At 37.3% G+C, this 17,958-nt stretch overlaps 2 protein-coding genes and 1 long non-coding RNA gene across 4 annotated transcripts in view; all 3 read right to left on the bottom strand.

Moving 5' to 3' along the window:
• Positions 1-17,958, bottom strand: part of LOC117483432 — a 61,613-nt gene that overhangs the window by 10,043 nt on the left and 33,612 nt on the right. The gene's annotated exons all lie outside the window — the stretch shown is intronic.
• LOC117483435 lies at positions 1,299-2,962 on the bottom strand. The gene is made up of 4 exons (XR_004555982.1): positions 2,873-2,962; positions 2,262-2,592; positions 1,476-1,513; positions 1,299-1,384 (listed from the first exon to the last, which is right to left on the bottom strand). It is a non-coding gene; the product is annotated as an uncharacterized LOC117483435 (long non-coding RNA).
• LOC117483430 lies at positions 5,409-17,819 on the bottom strand. 2 transcript variants are annotated; one of them, XM_034131770.1, is made up of 8 exons: positions 17,773-17,819; positions 16,579-16,730; positions 8,081-8,273; positions 7,558-7,809; positions 7,392-7,484; positions 6,519-6,556; positions 6,269-6,430; positions 5,409-5,745 (listed from the first exon to the last, which is right to left on the bottom strand). In XM_034131770.1, exons 1-8 carry the CDS (start codon positions 17,810-17,812, stop codon positions 5,545-5,547), a joined length of 1,131 nt encoding a protein of 376 aa, XP_033987661.1. In that variant the 5' UTR covers positions 17,813-17,819; the 3' UTR covers positions 5,409-5,544. The 2 variants fall into 2 exon arrangements, with proteins under 2 accessions (XP_033987661.1, XP_033987662.1); XM_034131771.1 differs by lacking the exons at positions 16,579-16,730; positions 17,773-17,819 and adding an exon at positions 9,945-10,011 and having other exon boundaries at positions 8,081-8,425.

The raw sequence follows: 17,958 nt of genomic DNA, 5'->3' as shown, positions 1-17,958 counted from the left end.
GAAAAAATACTTCCTCTTCTTAACAATGAAACAACATTTTCCATGTGTCTAAGGCCATGTCATAAAGCTTAAAGGTGGGGTAGGTAATTTTGGAGCAACCAGCTCGAGATCGCTAGAATTTGAAAATACACAACCGGAAAAAATCTGCCACTTCCTTACACACGAACGCGCACATGACCAATGAGGGCACGAGATAAGTTTGTGCACAGATGGAAGGCTGACAGGCAGGTAGGCCATCCAGTTATTTTAGCCGGGCCGGCTAAAATGATTGGTCGTGCTTTTTACAGTACTACAGCTTCCACAGATGACATTTTTTTATGGATTTGTTGTCAAAGCACTTAAGATATTAATTGCTATCGAGATGTTAAGAGCATTCCATGGAATATAACAAAAAGTGTATCTCGAGCCGGTTTCTCAAACCTTTAATACAAACAAAAATGTCAATCCATATTTCTCAACTGCTGTATTTGTGTTTGTTGGACAAATACTGTTGTCTCCCCTTTATGTGTTGTTTTAATGCACTGATATCATGTGTGACTCTGCACTGTGTATGACCTTGCAGCTGCCTCTTCTTGTGACAGGAGGAGGCAGGGCATTTCAGGTTGTTGATATTTATGAGAAGACACATACTTGTTGTCTTCTAAATCTCTCATTTCTATGAGGCGTGAAGGAAGTATGTGACGCTTTCCAGAAGACGTCACAGATGACCCCGACACCTTTCCGACACCCGCGGATGATATTAGTGTGTGGAGTCTATTTTTATATAACATTAGAAAGACTGATTCTTATTATTACATTATAAGCTTATTGTGCTCATTTATGTGGCTGTGACTTTGGAATAAATAGACTAAATCACCCCCCCCCCCCCCCCCCCCCCCCCAAGTTGTCTGTCTTTTCTGGAATTCTGAACCCAACAAGTGCCACCTGGATTTTACGACTTTGTTGTTATCTCCTGTATTTTGGATGTATGTTTTTTGCTGCTCCGGTGAGCAACATACCCCATGTATGTGAGTTCAACCATATCCTTTGTATGTGATTTAACTCTGCTCCTTCTTGCAAGAATAAATTAGTACCTGATTATTGATTCTCAACCTGGTGTCGAGTGATATTTTGCTAACAGTGTTTGAGGTGGAGAAACAGCTTGTGAACAAATCTAAACCACCCATCAATTATAACCTCTAAAATGTGTGTAGCTTAAAACCTAAAACCCTCCCACACTTACTTTCTCCTGAGAAGTGGCTGCATTGACGAAGCTGTACTCGTCTGTGGTTTCGACTCCATTTGGTTTGATATATTGGGCGTAGGAGTAAATGGTAGATATTAATACAGGTGGAGAACCGCTCCCTCCGTCCTCCTCTCTGACGTCTTCATAAACTTGGTTAGCCTGCAGGAAGTGAGAACAGATTTGTTTTGTTATGAGCTGGTTTCAGAAAATGTAGTATATCTGAAATGTCCATGATAAATGTCCATCTTACCTCAGTGTCAACACCATACTCAGGTTCCACAGGAGGATCTGTAGACAAGCAGTAAGGGAAGGCAGATCAACTTATTTTAACTGCTCATACATCTCAATACGACACCTAATGTCAATGGTTACATGACTAATGGTGTGTTCAGGAGCAACAAAGAGATGTAACTGTGGAACTGAAGTGCCATGTATATTACATTATTACATGTAATGTGTTAGATGCTTTTATCCAAAGCGACTTACATACTCAATACTGTGGACAATCCCCACAGGAGCAATTTGGGGTGAAGTGTCTTGCGGGACACAACGACATGCTGACTGCAGTGGGACTAAAACTTGCTACTCTATGATTCGAAGTCCAGCACACTATCCACTGAGCCACATTCACCATAGAAAGGCCAACATCGGTAAACACTGGCCATAAACTCAGTTTAAACAAACAATTTTGAGAAAAAATAAAGTTAAACAGTCAAGACTAATCATTTAGACCAAAAGAAAAAAACGACAAGCCTTTTTCCGAACAAACAACGAATCAGTGATCAGTATGCAGTGTATATCACATTAAAAAAAATTCTAAAGTTAGATTTAGATGCATATTGAGTTGATAAAATAGTTAATTATGAAGTGCATTGAAATGAAAGTAAATAATTTAAATGTAAATAGTTCTTATTTTGTGGATAAACCAGGGGACATTATCTAGAAACATTGAGAGTTTTTGAGCCAGGTGGTCACAATAGTTGGAAAAGGTTATATTTTAGTTTGTTATATGCCTGTGGGTTTCATGTCGCCTCACCTTTCCTGGCCCTCTTCCAGCAGAATATCAACACAGACGCTGAGAGTACGAGGAACATGACGACCAGAGTCAGACGCACATACAGCACCACACCTGAGAGCAGAAGAACACTTTGTTTACTCTGATACTTCCTGGTCCATAAACACAAACAACAAACTAAAAGTACCGTGACCAGCTAGAACTGTCTGTCCCTGTTGAGGCTGTGTGGTGCGTTCAGGGGAGGCTGAGGAAGGTTTGGAGCTCAGACTCTGTGTGGGGGTCAGTGTGGAGGCTGATTGGGCTGATGATGAAAAAGGTTGGAGAGTCACTTCTGGTTTTGAAGATGTTGGAGCTGTGAAACAAAAGGAAATGCAAAATATAAATAAATAAATCGATTCATTCCGTTAAATGAATACGGTAATTAATGTTTTGTGAAACAATATTTTAATTAGCTGTAATGTTTGTAGTGGTTTTCAGATGGGTAGCAAATGAACTTTTATTTTAATTTTAAAAAGGAGCATTTTAAAATATGCAGCTCTAAATATAATTGTTACATTGAACATATTGGGTAATTTGAAACATCAGCAGGTGTCAGTGAACAGTTAAATCCAAAACTACAAGTAGAAACTCACCATCTGTAACTCTGATCTTAAAGTCCTGGTATGAGTCAGGGAGGAAAAATCTGTCCAGACCACATTGGTACCATCCTGCGTCAGACTTGGTCAGCTTTGTGATGCTCACATACAGAATGTAGTCAGATAATAGAGACCCTTCCACATATCTGATGCTGTATCGGCCTCTCTGAGCTGAGTCTCCAGTCGTTTCTACCAGAATGTTTCCTTCTTCACATTTTCCCTTACAGAAGATCTTCCTTCCTCCAGAGAAAGTAAAGGAGCATGCAACTGTGATGTCTGCTCCTTCAGTTTCTGTACGGTCGAGGTTTTGTGCGTTGGTGAGCCCACTGTTTCCATCCCTCAGTGCTGTTGAAAAGATGTTCAGTCAATAGTAACTTTATTCCTGTAATACACTGCAGTCTGATTTCACAGTTACATAAATCATTCATTGATTACTATTATTATTATTCATACTGGGAGCTGCCCAGTTCAACCAGTCTGTTATAACTCAATCCAACAGAAATATGAATATTAGATAAAACTTAAAAAGCAGAAGAGATTTTTTTTTAAATAGGCTGTTTAATGTTCATTAGAAACTTGAACAAATGTTTTATTGTGATGAAGTATAAACCTGTATTGAATGTTCTGTTATTTAGTAATATATTTGTGTGTGTGCTTTTGTGTTGTATTTTTCAATGTACCACTTCTCATGTCAAATGACACTGCTGATTGCCTATCTGAGTGTGAAATGCTTAACATGCATTTATAAAACATCAACAGCTCTCAGTTTGTGAACAGACCGCTAAAAGATGTGTACTGCTGCAGTTCTTCCTCTTTAGCTGCTTCAAATAAAGTGAACTAATATTTGTATCACAAAGCTAGTTATTCGGGCTGAAGCGACAGAAAAATAACTTTACTCTACAACAGAAAAGGCAACTTTAAAACAAAAAGTACTGAATGTATGTAAGTCGCTTTGGATAAAAGCGTCTAACAAATGACATGTAATGTAATGTAATGTAATGTAATGTAATGTAAAAGAACAATAGTTGACTGCAAATTACCAATTGCTTTTTTTTGATGATATAACTAATACCTGTAATAAACTGCATTTAAAAAAAGGCACTCATACTAACTATGAGCTTCATATTTAACCACAGAAACCAACATGTGGTTGGACTGATATGAGATGATGACAAGACAATGCAGTGCAAACCTTAGTTGACCGATTGTTATTAAATAAAGAAAATAAAGCTCAATAACAGTAAAACAAAAGAGAGACTGATATAACTACTCACTGAGGAGGAGGAAGCAGATCAAAGTGTGCCTGACGTTCATGTTTGAGTCTCTGATGGTTTACTGCTGCCTCTCTTCTGTCTACAGGAACTGCTTTACTTCTCTAAATGATGCGAGTCCACCTCCAAACACTCTGAACTCTACTTTTTCATTCCATTGTGTTCAAGTATGTGTGGATTTACATTAAAACTTGACTTGGTTGTAACTTAATGCAGTAATAATTTCATATTTGTGTACAATTATTCGTATAGCTGTCATAATAACCACTTTGCCATCATTGAGTCCAGAGTGTCCATTTTCTTTTATTTAATCTACAAGTTTTCTGAGCTTCAACAAAATATACATGTATGTATTTATGTGTAAATGCTATTGACAGGGAATTTTGAATCTGACAGTTCTTCAAATGCTCAGAGCTATCAACTAAACACAATAAATATATGAAAAAGAATAAATAAAACATTTGACTGCAGTAACAAAATATACAAAAGTCTTCAGATGCAGAGAAACACATTAACTTATAAAAATATCTGATACTTTACATTTTAAAAACTAAATACATTTACTTTTTTGACAGCGTTTTGGTTTTATATTTTCAAACTAAATCTAAAAACTTAACTAAACTCTAATAACTTAGTTATTTTAAAGATCTCCTATCATGCTATTTTTAGGCATATATTATGGGTCTCAGATATATACAAATATATAAAAAAACATGTCTATGATGTGTTTTGCTCAAAATACCAAACAGATGATGCATTTTAGAAATCCCTCATATCCCTCTGTTTCAGCCCTGTTAGAGAAACGCTGATTCTGGGTCCTTAGCTTGAAAAAAAAAAAAAAAGAGGAAGGGGAGGTAATGCCTGCTCAGAAGAAAAGCTGCCGTGATTAAACGCCATCATGTTCCAAACCACTTCAAGGATTATTTCTGAAACAGTATGGAGCTCAAATGCTTTCTCTTTTGCCGGTTATACCACAAGGTGAGTTCCTTTTTTTATGTCCTGCTTTTTTACACATACTCTCTCTAGCGTTAGCTCTGAGTGTTAGCGATGCTAATGTAAACAAAGACCATTTTAAGTCCAAAACAGTCGGGCATTGTTTCTGATAGCAATGTTTCTGATAGGGCCGTGGGTCCACATTTCCGATATTACATCATATCGGACGCAAATCTGGATCAGCTCCGTTGTGCCCCCGTTTTTAGAGATTTGGGTACGGAGGAAAAGAGAGGGTTTTATTTTCTGACACTTTGTGAGATCCCTAAAGGACATTAAAAAGTGCATTTTGCATGATAGGAGACCTTTAAGTTATTTACCAGATTACATTTTAAATGCCTAATTACACAGCTTTGTGTTCATCAGTCGGTCACTGAGAAAGTACATTTGGAAATGACAGATTTGAAGCTACATCTGATGTAAAGAAACAGTGGAGTAAAGAGCAGGTGAAGCGTCTTCTGCGTGGCTAACGTCGGAGCTCTGTGCTACCCGAGGATCTGAGTAGAGGGCGTTATCTGTGTAGCCACAGGGGGCGCTGTGGAGCGGGGCAGCGCCACTGTTGGAAGAATCCACCTCCGAGTAGTTGAGATTAGCCGGGTCATCTTTAGTCTGCAAGAAAACAAAGAAAACTTTATTTGTCACATGATCATCATTTCAGGATGTGTACCGCTTCTTGTTTTTGGTTGTATGTACAAATCTATTTTTGCTTTATCAACCCGAAAATCTGTTTTTTTATATGGCACTTTTTCCTCCTCCTCCCCCCCCTCACACCTCCACATTCAGTCCGAGGACTTCCTGTTAAGATCAACGGAAGCTTGTGTATTGAGATGTGATCTGGCCTGGTTCCTCTTTCTGTTTCATGTTACTTTTATCTCTTGATGAACACAATCTTCATGTAAGTAGATTAAGTTAGTTTAAAACCAAATGTGTCTCATTAAAAATGTTTCCTCTGCTGTACAATAAAATATGTTTTCATTTGTCATATCGTCTGTCGTCTTTCAGTGTGAGATAGAGAGATGGCTTTTGTCACGTGTGATCAAATCTAACCCATCAACGGTTAATTAAAACCTCTCAAGTGTATTTAGGGTGTGTGTAGCTGAAAACCTAAACCCCTCCCACACTTCTGACTTACTTCCTTCTGAGAAGTGGCTGCAGTGACTAAGCTGTACTCGTCTGTGGATTCGACTCCGTTCGGTTGGTTTAGTTTGGCGTAGGAGTAAATGGTGGATGTTTCTGCAGGAGGAGAACTGCTCCCTCTGTCCTCCTCTCTGATCTCCTCATACAGTTGGTTATTCTGCAGGAAGTGAGAACAGGTTAGTATTGATATCAGCTGGTTTTACAAACATGAATATCTGAAATGTCCCAGATTTACTCGAACTCACCTCTGCATCAGAAACATACTCAGTTTCCATAGGAGTTTCTGAAAAATATGCAGTTCATGAGCTTCAAAAACAAAACTTTATAAGAAAAAACTTGACCTGACAGACCTGAACTCCTTTTTGGGTTAAAAAGCAACCAGACTCAAAAGATTAATGAGCTGTGAATCTACCTCTGTGTGTATTGAACACCCACTCACTGATCAACATTGTTTTTCCAAAAGACTCCTTCTTCGTATTTGTCCTAAATGATTCAAATTGAGTTTAGCGGAGTTTCTGAATTCCCTTTTTCTCTCCCCATGTCACTTCAATTCCACAGCCTCATATCTGTACTGTAAACATCCAATGAGCCCTGGTTACATGACAGATGAGGTCTTCAGGAGCATCAAAGACATGTATTCTTTTAATTATAAATTTGACTGTGGAACTGAAGTGCCATGAACAGAGAGGATCCAGACACAGGGATAAACTCAGCCTGTTAAACAACACATTTTGAGAAAAGATTCAACTTAACAGTCAAGTTGAAACATTTAGAACAAATAAAGAAAACTAAAAAGCTTTATGAACAAACAATCGGAATGATTTTTAAGTAAACGATCTATCCAACAGTTTGTCAAAAAAGCTTCTTAAATTAGGATTTAAATACATATTAATCAAATCACAGAAGTGTGCTATTTAGAAAGCGTATTCAAGTTGACTTGAATCAAACAATACACATTTTTAAATCTAAATGTCAATAGTTGTGTTATAATATCACAGATGTTACAAGGGAAACGATGGAGCAACATTATTGACTTTTAGAGCAGTGTGTTCAAAATAAGTTGCAAAAGGTCCATTTGTTTTTGCCTTTGTGATGCTTGTGTGTTCCTTTAGCCTCACCTTTCCTGGCTCTCTTCCTGCAGAATATCAGCAATGTAACGGATAATACGATGAACATGCCGAGCAGAATCAGACCAGCGTACAGCACCACACCTGAGAGCAGAAGAATACTTTGTTTACGCTGATACTTCCTGGTCCATAAAAACAAACAACAATCTAAAAGTACCTGGTCCATCTGGATCTCTCTGTCCCTGTTGAGGCTGCGTGATGCATTCAGGGGAGGCTGAGGAAGGTACAGAGCTCAGACTCTGGGTGGTGGATTCAGGGGAGGCTGATGAAGGTACGGAGCTCAGACTCTGGGTGGTGGATTCAGGGGAGGCTGATGAAGGTACGGAGCTCAGACTCTGGGTGGTGGTCAGTGTGGAGGCTGATGTTGGAAAAGGTCGGGGAGTCACTTCTGGTTTTGAAGAGGTTGGAGCTTTGCACAAAAGGAAATGCAAAATAAATGTATAAATCGAATCATTCCGTTAAATGAAGACGGTAATTAATGTTTTGTGAAACAATATTTAAATTAGCTGTAATGTTTGTAGTGGTTTTCGGATATGTGGCAGATTAACTGTTTTTTTATAAAAGGAGCATTTAAAATATGCAGCTCTAAATATAATTGTTACATTGAACATATTGGGTTATTTGAAACAGCAGCAGCTGTCAGCGAACAGTTATATCCAAAACTGCCAGTAGAAACTCACCATCTTTAACACTGATCTCAAAGTCCTGGTATGAGTCAGAGAGGAGAGATCTGACCAGACCACATTGGTACCGTCCTGTGTCAGACTTAGTCAGCTTTGTGATGCTCACATACACAATTACAGATAATACAGACCCTTCCACATATCTGATGCTGTATCTGCCTCTCTGAGCTGAGTCTCCGGTCGTTTCTACCAGGATGTTTCCTTCTTCACATTTTCCCTTACAGAACATCTTCCTTCCTCCAGAGAAAGAAAAGGAGCATGCAACTGTGATGTTTTCTCCTTCAGTTTCTGTACGGAGGGGGTTCTGTGCGTTGGTGAGCCCACTGTTTCCATCCCTCAGTGCTGTTGGAAAGAAGAGCAATCAATAGTTTCTATATTCCTGAACAGTTTCTATATTTCTGTACAAACTGTAAAGCCCCTGGGACAAATGTCAAATGTGTGATATTGGGCAATATAAATCAACTTTGATTGACTGATTCCTGTAATACACTGTAGTCTGATTTGCCAGTTACATAAATCATTAACAGAGCCACAGAGTCACACTGGGAGCTGCCCAGCTCAACCAGTCTGTCATATTAATTAACAGAAATATGAATATATAAGATAAACGTTATTAACCCGAGGAAAATTGCTTTGCAGTAGTTGCAATCCATACTGTAAAGAGTGCAAATACAAAAGGATAACATGAGATAAAAAAATCTGACATTATGATTAGGTGCAAACCCAAAACATAAACAATACGTCAGGGATAATGTTAAGGGTCATTATTAATAAACCACAACAGGGTAAACAGGGTCTTGAATCAACCGGTGAATTTATTACTGATTTGTTACTTCCAAAATACAACAAAAACTACTGGAATGCATTTTTATTTGGAAAACAATGCAGCAGAAATATAATAAACTAATATTTATGGGAAGAAATTAAATGAAACAGAAACAATCGTGTCTCTCAGGTAATAGGGTCATTTCTGATTGAGGAAGGTCAATAGTAGTTTCAATAAAAGACATATTTAAGTAATTCCAGCAGTGGAAAGTTACTAAATATGTTTACTCAAGTTGTGTACTTAAGTGCAATATTGAGCTACTGGTACATTACTTGAGTATTTTCATTTTCTGCTACTTTTACTTTAGTTATACTATATTTGATAACTTAAGTTACTTTGCAGACTCAAATTAGAAATACAAAATATGATCAACAAATACATTATTATTAGTTTAATAAATATGGATAAAACTTTATCCCTTGGTGAGATTTTTAAATGAGCTCCACTTTTACCAGATGAAACATTAAAGTGATGAAACCACATTATTCTGAAATGTGACATTCAGCATAACAAGAAGCCAATTTTTACTAAATCAGGTACATTTGGATCATAATACTTTTGTACTTTGTAAAAATGTGAATAAGATAAGATAAGAGGAAATTGTTGCGTTGCAGCAGCATAAAAAAACAAAACAAGGCATTGCACATAAGTATAAATTAAAGAGTAGAAATAAACAATTCTAGAATTTCAACATCTCAAAATCATTAAAACAGCATTAAAATGTAGAAAATATACAGTATTAGTAAAACATCTATACACTCTGAAATTGGGTTTTAATGAATGTTACCAAGTATTTCTTCTTTTACTTATAGTAGAAGTACTTCTTTCACCACTGAGTGACTCAAACCCCTATCGTCCTGTTGTAACCACAGAAACCAACGACATGTTAAACTGATACGAGATGTGAGGAAACAGAGAAGCCGTTTACCGTCCACTATAAAGTTTAACGGACTGTTAATTTAAAAAAAGATAAGAAAGAAAAATAACTTGTTAAAAAGAGACAGAATTACAGGAACAGTAAGTGATCATACTCACTGAGGAAGAAGAAGCAGATCAGAGAGTGACGGGCGTTCATGTTTGAGTCTCTGATGATTTAAGGCTGCTTTCTTCCGTCTCCGCTGCCAAAGCAGGAACTGTTCACTTCTCTAAATGATGGAGTCCGTCCTCCCAACACACGACACACCCTGAACTCTCCTCCCTTCTTATTTTAGTTTTTTAACTGCAAGTCATTTACTAGAACATTTAGAGAAGATTTACATTTGAACTGTGTTTGTTTGTAACATGAAGTGGCATACATGTCACGTTTATCTTTACAGTGCAATCAAATTCCTCTTTTAACTCATTTTAGTAATCTTGTATTATTTTTGTCAGCTCAACGTTTGTGCAATTCTTTTTTTTTGTAAATGATGTGTTTTTTAAGAACAGAGTATTGTCCATTGCTGCAGTATCTTTGAATCAAAATAATACGTATAAAGTATGTTTGCCCTCAATAAAAACAAATAATCAATGTAACATTAAGCAACACAGCATATAGCGTGAATTATTCAAATGTATTTCAGTCTATAGAGCACATTTTGGAAAGAACTAAGAGTAAATTAGTAGTAAATGTAGAGGCACGATGGTTAGGTTGACATTCAGGATGCTATTTTGGTAACATAATATCTAAAACGACTTGTTGAATGACAGAACAATAATCACAACCATCCTGAATACAAAATACAAATATGTATACAAATATGTGTATATCCTCTATATATACAATCAACGACACGTTTACACATATGCACACATTAAGATAAAACACAACAATATATACAAAATAACAGTCACTTCAATATCTTAGGGAATGTACATAGTGCAAGATTGTCGATAGCAGCGTAAAAAAGTGTCTGGTGCTGGAATTGAGTGTCTGAGTGTGTGGGGAGTTATAGTCCAGTGGGGGCATGGGGGAGAGAGGGGAGAGAGGGGAGAGAGTTCAGCCTCCTGACAGCCTGGTGTAAAAAACTGTTCTTTAGTCGGGTGGTGCTCGACCTCAGGCTGCGGAACCTCCTCCCTGAAGGCAGGAGGGTGAAGAGGCAGGTGGAGGGATGGGTGGGGTCACCCACAATGCTGAGTGCTCTGCGGGTGAGGCGGGTGTTGTAAATGTCCAGGAGTGATGGGAGTGAGGCACCGATGATTCTAATTTTAGCCTTAATTCACTGATTAACACTGAAGGGCCAAAAGTGAACAGCTTCTTCAGGAGGATGGAGAGACTACTCTATGAACTCACTGTGGACTGTCTGCACTGTGAAGCAACACCAACTGCAGTGTTGGAGCAGGAGAGCCTAATGGAGTTCACACACAAAAAAAAGGTTTGCCCCAAAATAACTTTTGTGTTAAGAAGAAGCACATTTTGTAAGATGCAGAAATATTAAATGTACACGTTTTGTAGCTCATTTGCTAAATTAATTTTAAAGACAGCGCTTTCAGTTTTCTCTCCTGCTCTGAATACAAAGTGAAGAAGAACTCATGCTTTACGATCTGCACTGAGAGCAGAGTCACATATTAAACTGTTGTTCTTTGAAAGGAAAAGTACATTTTGGCAATAAGCACAGAGCTTCCTTTGAATACATTTGATGCAATACGAAAGACTTTGAAAGAAGCACTATAAAGGATAAATATAAGGCTCTGCTTGAGAGTAGAACGGCACACAATCTCCTAAAGTCGTCTTCTCTACATTAGAGATTTGTCATTTTGATTCTATGCAGCTTTTATACTGTCAGCTGACCTTCATCCTCCTCCTCCTCCTCCTCCTCTGTGAGTTTATCTGTAATGTGCCACATCAATAATTCAAGCTCTTTATTTAAACCTCACATGTTGTGTTTTTATCAAGTCATTGTTTTCTTCTTTGAGCACTGTAAGTTTGTAAAAGGGAAATATTAACCAAGTGTTTGTCTTCCATTTCTAATCATTGTTATTTACATTTTTAAACTGTATTTTTTTTTGTATGGACAATAAAAGGGAATATTATTTATGCTGTTTTGGGTTTAGCTGTTGATGTCTTGTGTTGTGAAATAATTGAAAACAACAAAGATTAGACGAGAGTAGTTCATATGTATTTGTGTTTGCTGTGTCTTGTAGCGGCCATATTGTCCCAAGCTGTTTATAGTGTAGTCAGTTACACAACATGGCAACACAGAGCTGGAGGAGATTAGTGGATGGAAATATTTATTGTAACATTTAGTAAAAGATGAAGACCATATACTGTTTAAACTGCCAATGTTCAATTCATGTCCAGTTTATTTTCATTAAACTATGGAAATGACTGCGTCTGTTCTAATTCATTGTTTTTGCCCAGTCATTTTCTCTCACGTGTGTCTGCGTCTTTATAATTGGAAAGCGTCTGGAAGTTATATTTAATGACAACTGTTGACAATTATGCTGAATGATTGTAATAGTTTAAACCCCAAATTATATCCCAATTATTGTGCGATTATTGTGGAAGAATAGTTTAAATGTATCTTGTTTCACCACAGGCGGTGCTTACACATTTATTTATGTTTAAAGTGGACCTATCATGCTATATTTGAATAATCTATTGTAGGGCCATACCTATATAAAACATGTCTGTGAAGTTTTTTTTCCAAAATACCAAACAGATCATGCATTTTAGCCATGCCTCATTTCGCTCTATTTGCTGTATTCCAGCCCTGTTTTTGCAAGGGCTGATTCTGTGGCAAATGGGCTGCAGCTGACCACGCCCCCCTGCAAAGGAGGGGGGCGAGGCACGAGCGTCATGTTACCATGCTGTTACCATGCCACGCAACCTCTCATTCCCCTGATAGGTGGAGAGTTGGCCATATAGGCGGAGCACCCCGTTTCTGACGTCAGAACAATTTCAAATCTGTATCAGTCTGTATCAGATCCGTTGCAGCCCCGTTTTTAGAGATTTGGGTATGGCGGAAAAGAGAGAGGGTTGTGTTTTCTGACACTTGGTGAGTTCCCTGACACACCGGGGACACATATTCATGTATAAAAGACGTTCACAAGTGCATTTTGAATGATAGGTCCCCTTTAATACATTTTCCACAACATTTGCAAAGACATCGTTATAACATACTTAACATTTCTTAATATACATTTTTATGGCATAAAATGACAATCCTACAAGGTAAAAAAATGAAAACGAATGCTAAAACTATTGTATTTTTTATGAAATACTACAATATATAATGTTTTGACATTTTTTAGGACAAACCAAGATGTTGCAGTATTTTTGCAAATGAAAGGACTTTGTCTTGATGATTTGTGTCAAAGGAAAAGCCAAAACATATAATATCAAAGAGAAACTTTTAAAATACAAAATTTGAAGAAAAAACAGGGATATGTAATAATATATTTGTACGTATTGTACTCTAACACTTTGTTATGATTTTCTATACTATGACATTTGAATAACACATAATTAACTATTATTGCTACTTAATTGATATGACATACTGTAATTTTATTACTTTTTCTATATTTATCAAAATCAGTCAACCGGGAGTGAAAATATGGAAACAACTATTTTTTATCCTGAAAAATGCCTCCTCCATTAACCCCAAAACCACTGCACAATTGTCCAATTCAGCCAAGCCATTTTCTTACTTGTTTCCCCTATAATGGTAATTCATGCTTATTAACCTGTTCCACTCTGAGCCTGTTTTTCAGGTCTCAGGCTCGAAAATGACATTCCCAGAACAAATGACCATATCTTCCCTTCTAAAAGGGTTAAATTAATAATCTTTTCTCAAAGTAATGATAAACCTGTGAGTTGGATGTAGAAGTGTCAGAATCAATATAAATGTTTTTTATTTTAAAGAAAATTCAGATTTTACATAGTAAAAAACTGTAAATTATAGTGTCCGTCCAAAAATTATTTTTTACAGATAGTGAAAACTACCCTTGGATGATGGGTTAGTAGACTAAAAGCTTTAGGAATCCAAAGTACAACATATAATAAGTACCCTGTATCGAGATTGATGCAAAACAAGTGAAATTTGACCTTTTTAGAGAGATTTAGCCAAAAACTGGGCCATCTGGGGTCATTTGGGTGGATTTGACCTATCTCTGGCCCCCCTTGCTCGATCTGGTTGGTTGACATACCCTTGTGACCGTTAGAGCCAATAGAATCGAAGGAGGAGACTCACATAGACATACATTGTAAAGAAAAAATGTTGCCGCTTCGCGTGTGGAAAGCGAAACTAAACTGGAGGAATGTCTCCTTCTGGAGTTTGGAAACTAAAACGCAGTTGTATTGCTTATGGATTATCAGAAATAATTTCAAAGAAGGCACAGACACATAGGATGAACCTATGGATTAACTGCAGCATCGTTTTTTTATCGTTTTAATGCCATTGAAGACCACTTTTGACCAAGGTAAGTCATATTTACATGTTTAGCTTCTTGGCTCCACATGTGATGATGTACGCTTTCGTTGATAGCGTCGCGAATGTTTATCACTGAGTGTTGAGGTGGGCACCGTTAGATTCAGTGTCTCCAGGACACCAAAAAATAGTGTTTGGTTGTGCATCTAGGATAAGTAATAAGGGAGTTCTGAGTGAGTTTATGTGCCTTTGTCGGTCCCGTTTTTTCGATCGAGGCTAATTCAGAGGCTGAGTGCTAGCATTGTGGGTTTTTTTTGAAAAAAAAAATTAAAAAGATCAGTTAGCTGAGTTTCTTCCCGTTACATGGATATAACACATTCATAGTTTTATTCAATATTAAGATTCCTTAGACGTTGTTTCCTGCAAATGACGCGTTTATCCGCCCGGTACCGGGGGGAAGGCGTGAAACAGGTTAACGCAACATCTGCTGAATGTACAAATTGCCCAACATATGCAGGTTAGCACCCGGCCGTTTCTATGTGCTGGGGACTTTACACTTCTAACATAAAACTTTGGTGTACTCAACATTTCCAGGTTCACAGCAGCACTGCATTATTGTATAGGTCTTAAAGGATTTAATCTTATTTTATTAATCTAACATGCTTTAATAGCAATATTTATTTTTAAGTTGGTCTTTTTTATTTCTTAACCTTTTAACCTTTATTAGAATTATGGCATTTTTATAACCATTATCTTCTTCTTTTTTTCTGTTGTACCTAAATGTTCACTTTGTTTTGTGGGGTTTTATATGTTATATTGTTTCATTGATTTAGTTGTCTTGTGTCTGATCTGTCATTATTTATTTTATTATATTTTTATTATCATACATTTTACCTCCTTGTGTCGATTAACCTGATCACATGTTATATTTTGCTGCATGTACCTTTTAAAGTTCTTAACAAATAATCTGAGGGGAAATATTTTCTTTTCTTTCTTTGACTTGACATTTTGTAAAGCACTTTGAGCTGCATGTGTTCTTTGAAAAGTGCTATATAAATAAAGCTTTATTATTATTATTAATGTAGACTATGTGAAACCCAAATAGCTTTTGTTTACTATTTAAAACCCTACAAATTAATTTAGTTGAAGCAACATCTGATTTAGTTACGGGGGAGTAGAGAGGAGAAAAAGCGTCTTCTGCGTGTCCAAACCGTCCAAACTCGTTTCTACCCAAAGGACGAAGTAGAGGACGTTATCTGGATCACCACAGGGGGCGCTGTGGGGCGAGGACCCTGCACGGAGGGACACATCCTCCTCAAAGCAGGTGAGTTTACTCGGGTCCTCTTCAGTCTGCAAGATAACAAACACAAGTTGATACCTTTAAGAGTTTACTTTCATGTTTTTTCACATGATCATCGTTTTAGCCTGAGAGCTGCTTCGTGTGAAATGTTCATCTTTTTTGAAATATGGAAGTTCTTTCTCTTTGTTCACACATCTTAACTTCCTTCTCAAAAGAGTTATCATCGCTTGTGGCTTTAAAAATAATGCCACCCTGCACTGGTTCCTGTTTCTTAAGAAGGCAACAGGTTATACTGAGAAACAAACACTGATGTTAAACTTTGACTTTACTCTAGTTATGTTAGCGTTTGAAGTCCAAAGATACTGTTTTCTGAACTCAAAGCTTCAGTCATATCTCAGAGTTGCTTACTGTCTTCTGAGAAGTGTCTGCAGTGGGAAGTGGAGAGAACAGACATTTCTACAGGAGGAGATCTGCTGCCTCTGTCCTCCTCTCTGACCTCCTCACACTCTCTGTCAGCCTGCAGGAAGTGAGGACAGGTTTGTTTTCATATCAGCTGTTTGCACAAACATTACAAATGCTGAGATTTACTCAAACTCACCTCTGTGACAATTCTGACTTTTTTCTCAGAATTCTGGTGGCCCTAATCCTCTTCTGTAGATATCAGATATTTAGCAGATTATATTTTGTTTAGTTTTTTTAATAGGAGCATTTTAAAATATACAGCTCTTAATATAACTGTAACACTAAACATATTGGGTTATTTGGAACAGCAGCGGAGGTTCGTGAACAGATCAATCAAAACTCCTAGTAGAAACTCACCATCTGTAACTCTGATCTCAAAGTCCTGGTATGACTCAGGGACAAGTGCAGATCTGAACAGACCACATTGGTACGATCCTGCGTCAGACTTGGTCAGCTTTGTGATGCTCACATACAGAACTGTTTCACGTACTGGAAAAGCTCCTCCCTTATATCTGATGCTGTATCTGCCTTTCTGAGCTGAGTCTCCGGTTGTTTCTACCAGAATGTTTCCTTCTTCACATTTTCCCTTACAGAACATCTTCCTTCCTCCAGGGAAAGTAAAGGAGTATGCAACTGTGATGTTTCCTCCTTCAGTTCCTGTAAGGTCGAGGTTTTGTGCGTTGGTGAGCCCACTGTTTCCATCCCTCAGTGCTGTTGGAAAGATGCGCAGTCAATATTTAACATATTCCTGTAATACACTGCAGTCTGATGAACAACATTTCCTGCTTCACATTTCCAAAGATCAAGATTTAAATATATTTTAGATTGTCCAGAAATGTTGTTAACATTACCAAATGAAATATTCTGCAGTAAAATTGATAATGATTTGTTTGAAGTGATTTCTAATAGTTATAAATGGAGGAGAGATGGTGCCTTTATTACTACTTTTACCCCTCCCATGATTACAAAATGTTCATTAACTCTCTGTCCAATTCATTTAGGTGAATAAATTCCTGCTTTTTATTGGTTGCCAAAAATATTTCATTTAATACAGTGCTGCATTTTGCTTATTTTTTTCATAGTCAGCGGCAGGGACAAAATAAAATGTATCAAAATGTCATAATAAAGTCTGCAAAGGCTGTTTTTTAAAAGAAAGGTTTTATAATTTCATAGCAGTTCTTGCAAAAATGACTGGTCGCCTTTCTGCATGTGAAATGTTTCGTATGCGATTCTATCAACAGCTTCCAGTTTGTGAACTAAGCCGCTCACAGATGTTTAATGGTTTAAATAAAATAAACAAAGTGGGTTAGCAAAGTTAAAGTTAATGAAAGAAAGGCCTTGAGGAACAGAAATTACTGCTAAGATATATTTTGGTTGCAACTTGTGTTTATTACTCAACTACAGTCGGTCTGATGATACAGAAAATGACATTACCAATCAACAGACTAAACCCAGCAAGAAGGAACTATAAACCCAAAGAACCAGCACAGAAGAACAATGGTTGATTGCAGATTGTCAAGCTGAAACACAAAGGCTTGTTTATATTTTCAGGGACTAACTTTTGCAATGAACTACTTTTTTTAAATAGACTCTGTTAATCCACAGAAACCAACAACAGGTTTTTGGACTGATATGAGACGATGCACTCACCAGACAGTGCAGTGCAAACTTTAACTCACCAAATATAAATAGAGAAAGGAAATAAAGTAAAAGTAAAGAGAGACTGATAGAAATATTTAGTTAATGTACTCACTGAGGAAGAGGAAGCAGATCAAAGTGTGCCTGACGTTCATGTTTGAGGTTGTGATGGTTTAATGCTGTCTGTCACTTCTGACTCCACAAACCAGGAAGTGCTCTACTTCTTTACTGATGGAGTCCCCTCCCCCAACACACACTGAACTCTACTCTTCATGTCATTATAATCAAGTTTGTATATGTT

Source organism: Trematomus bernacchii, unplaced genomic scaffold (genome assembly GCF_902827165.1).
Source record: "Trematomus bernacchii unplaced genomic scaffold, fTreBer1.1, whole genome shotgun sequence".
Classification (NCBI taxonomy): Eukaryota; Metazoa; Chordata; class Actinopteri; order Perciformes; family Nototheniidae; genus Trematomus; species Trematomus bernacchii.
This window is presented reverse-complemented; position numbering and strand designations above follow the sequence as displayed.

Bases quoted from the DNA above. Each gene is read 5' to 3' on its own strand.
- LOC117483430 (XM_034131770.1), bottom strand. From the start codon at position 17,812: ATGAACGTCAGGCACACTTTGATCTGCTTCCTCTTCCTCA. The intron at 8,274-16,578 runs GTAGAAACAACC...GGAAACATCCTG, and splicing joins GTGAAGAAGGAAACATTCTG to GTAGAAACGACCGGAGACTC. The intron at 6,431-6,518 runs GTGAGTTCGAGT...CACTTCCTGCAG, and splicing joins AGTATGTTTCTGATGCAGAG to AATAACCAACTGTATGAGGA.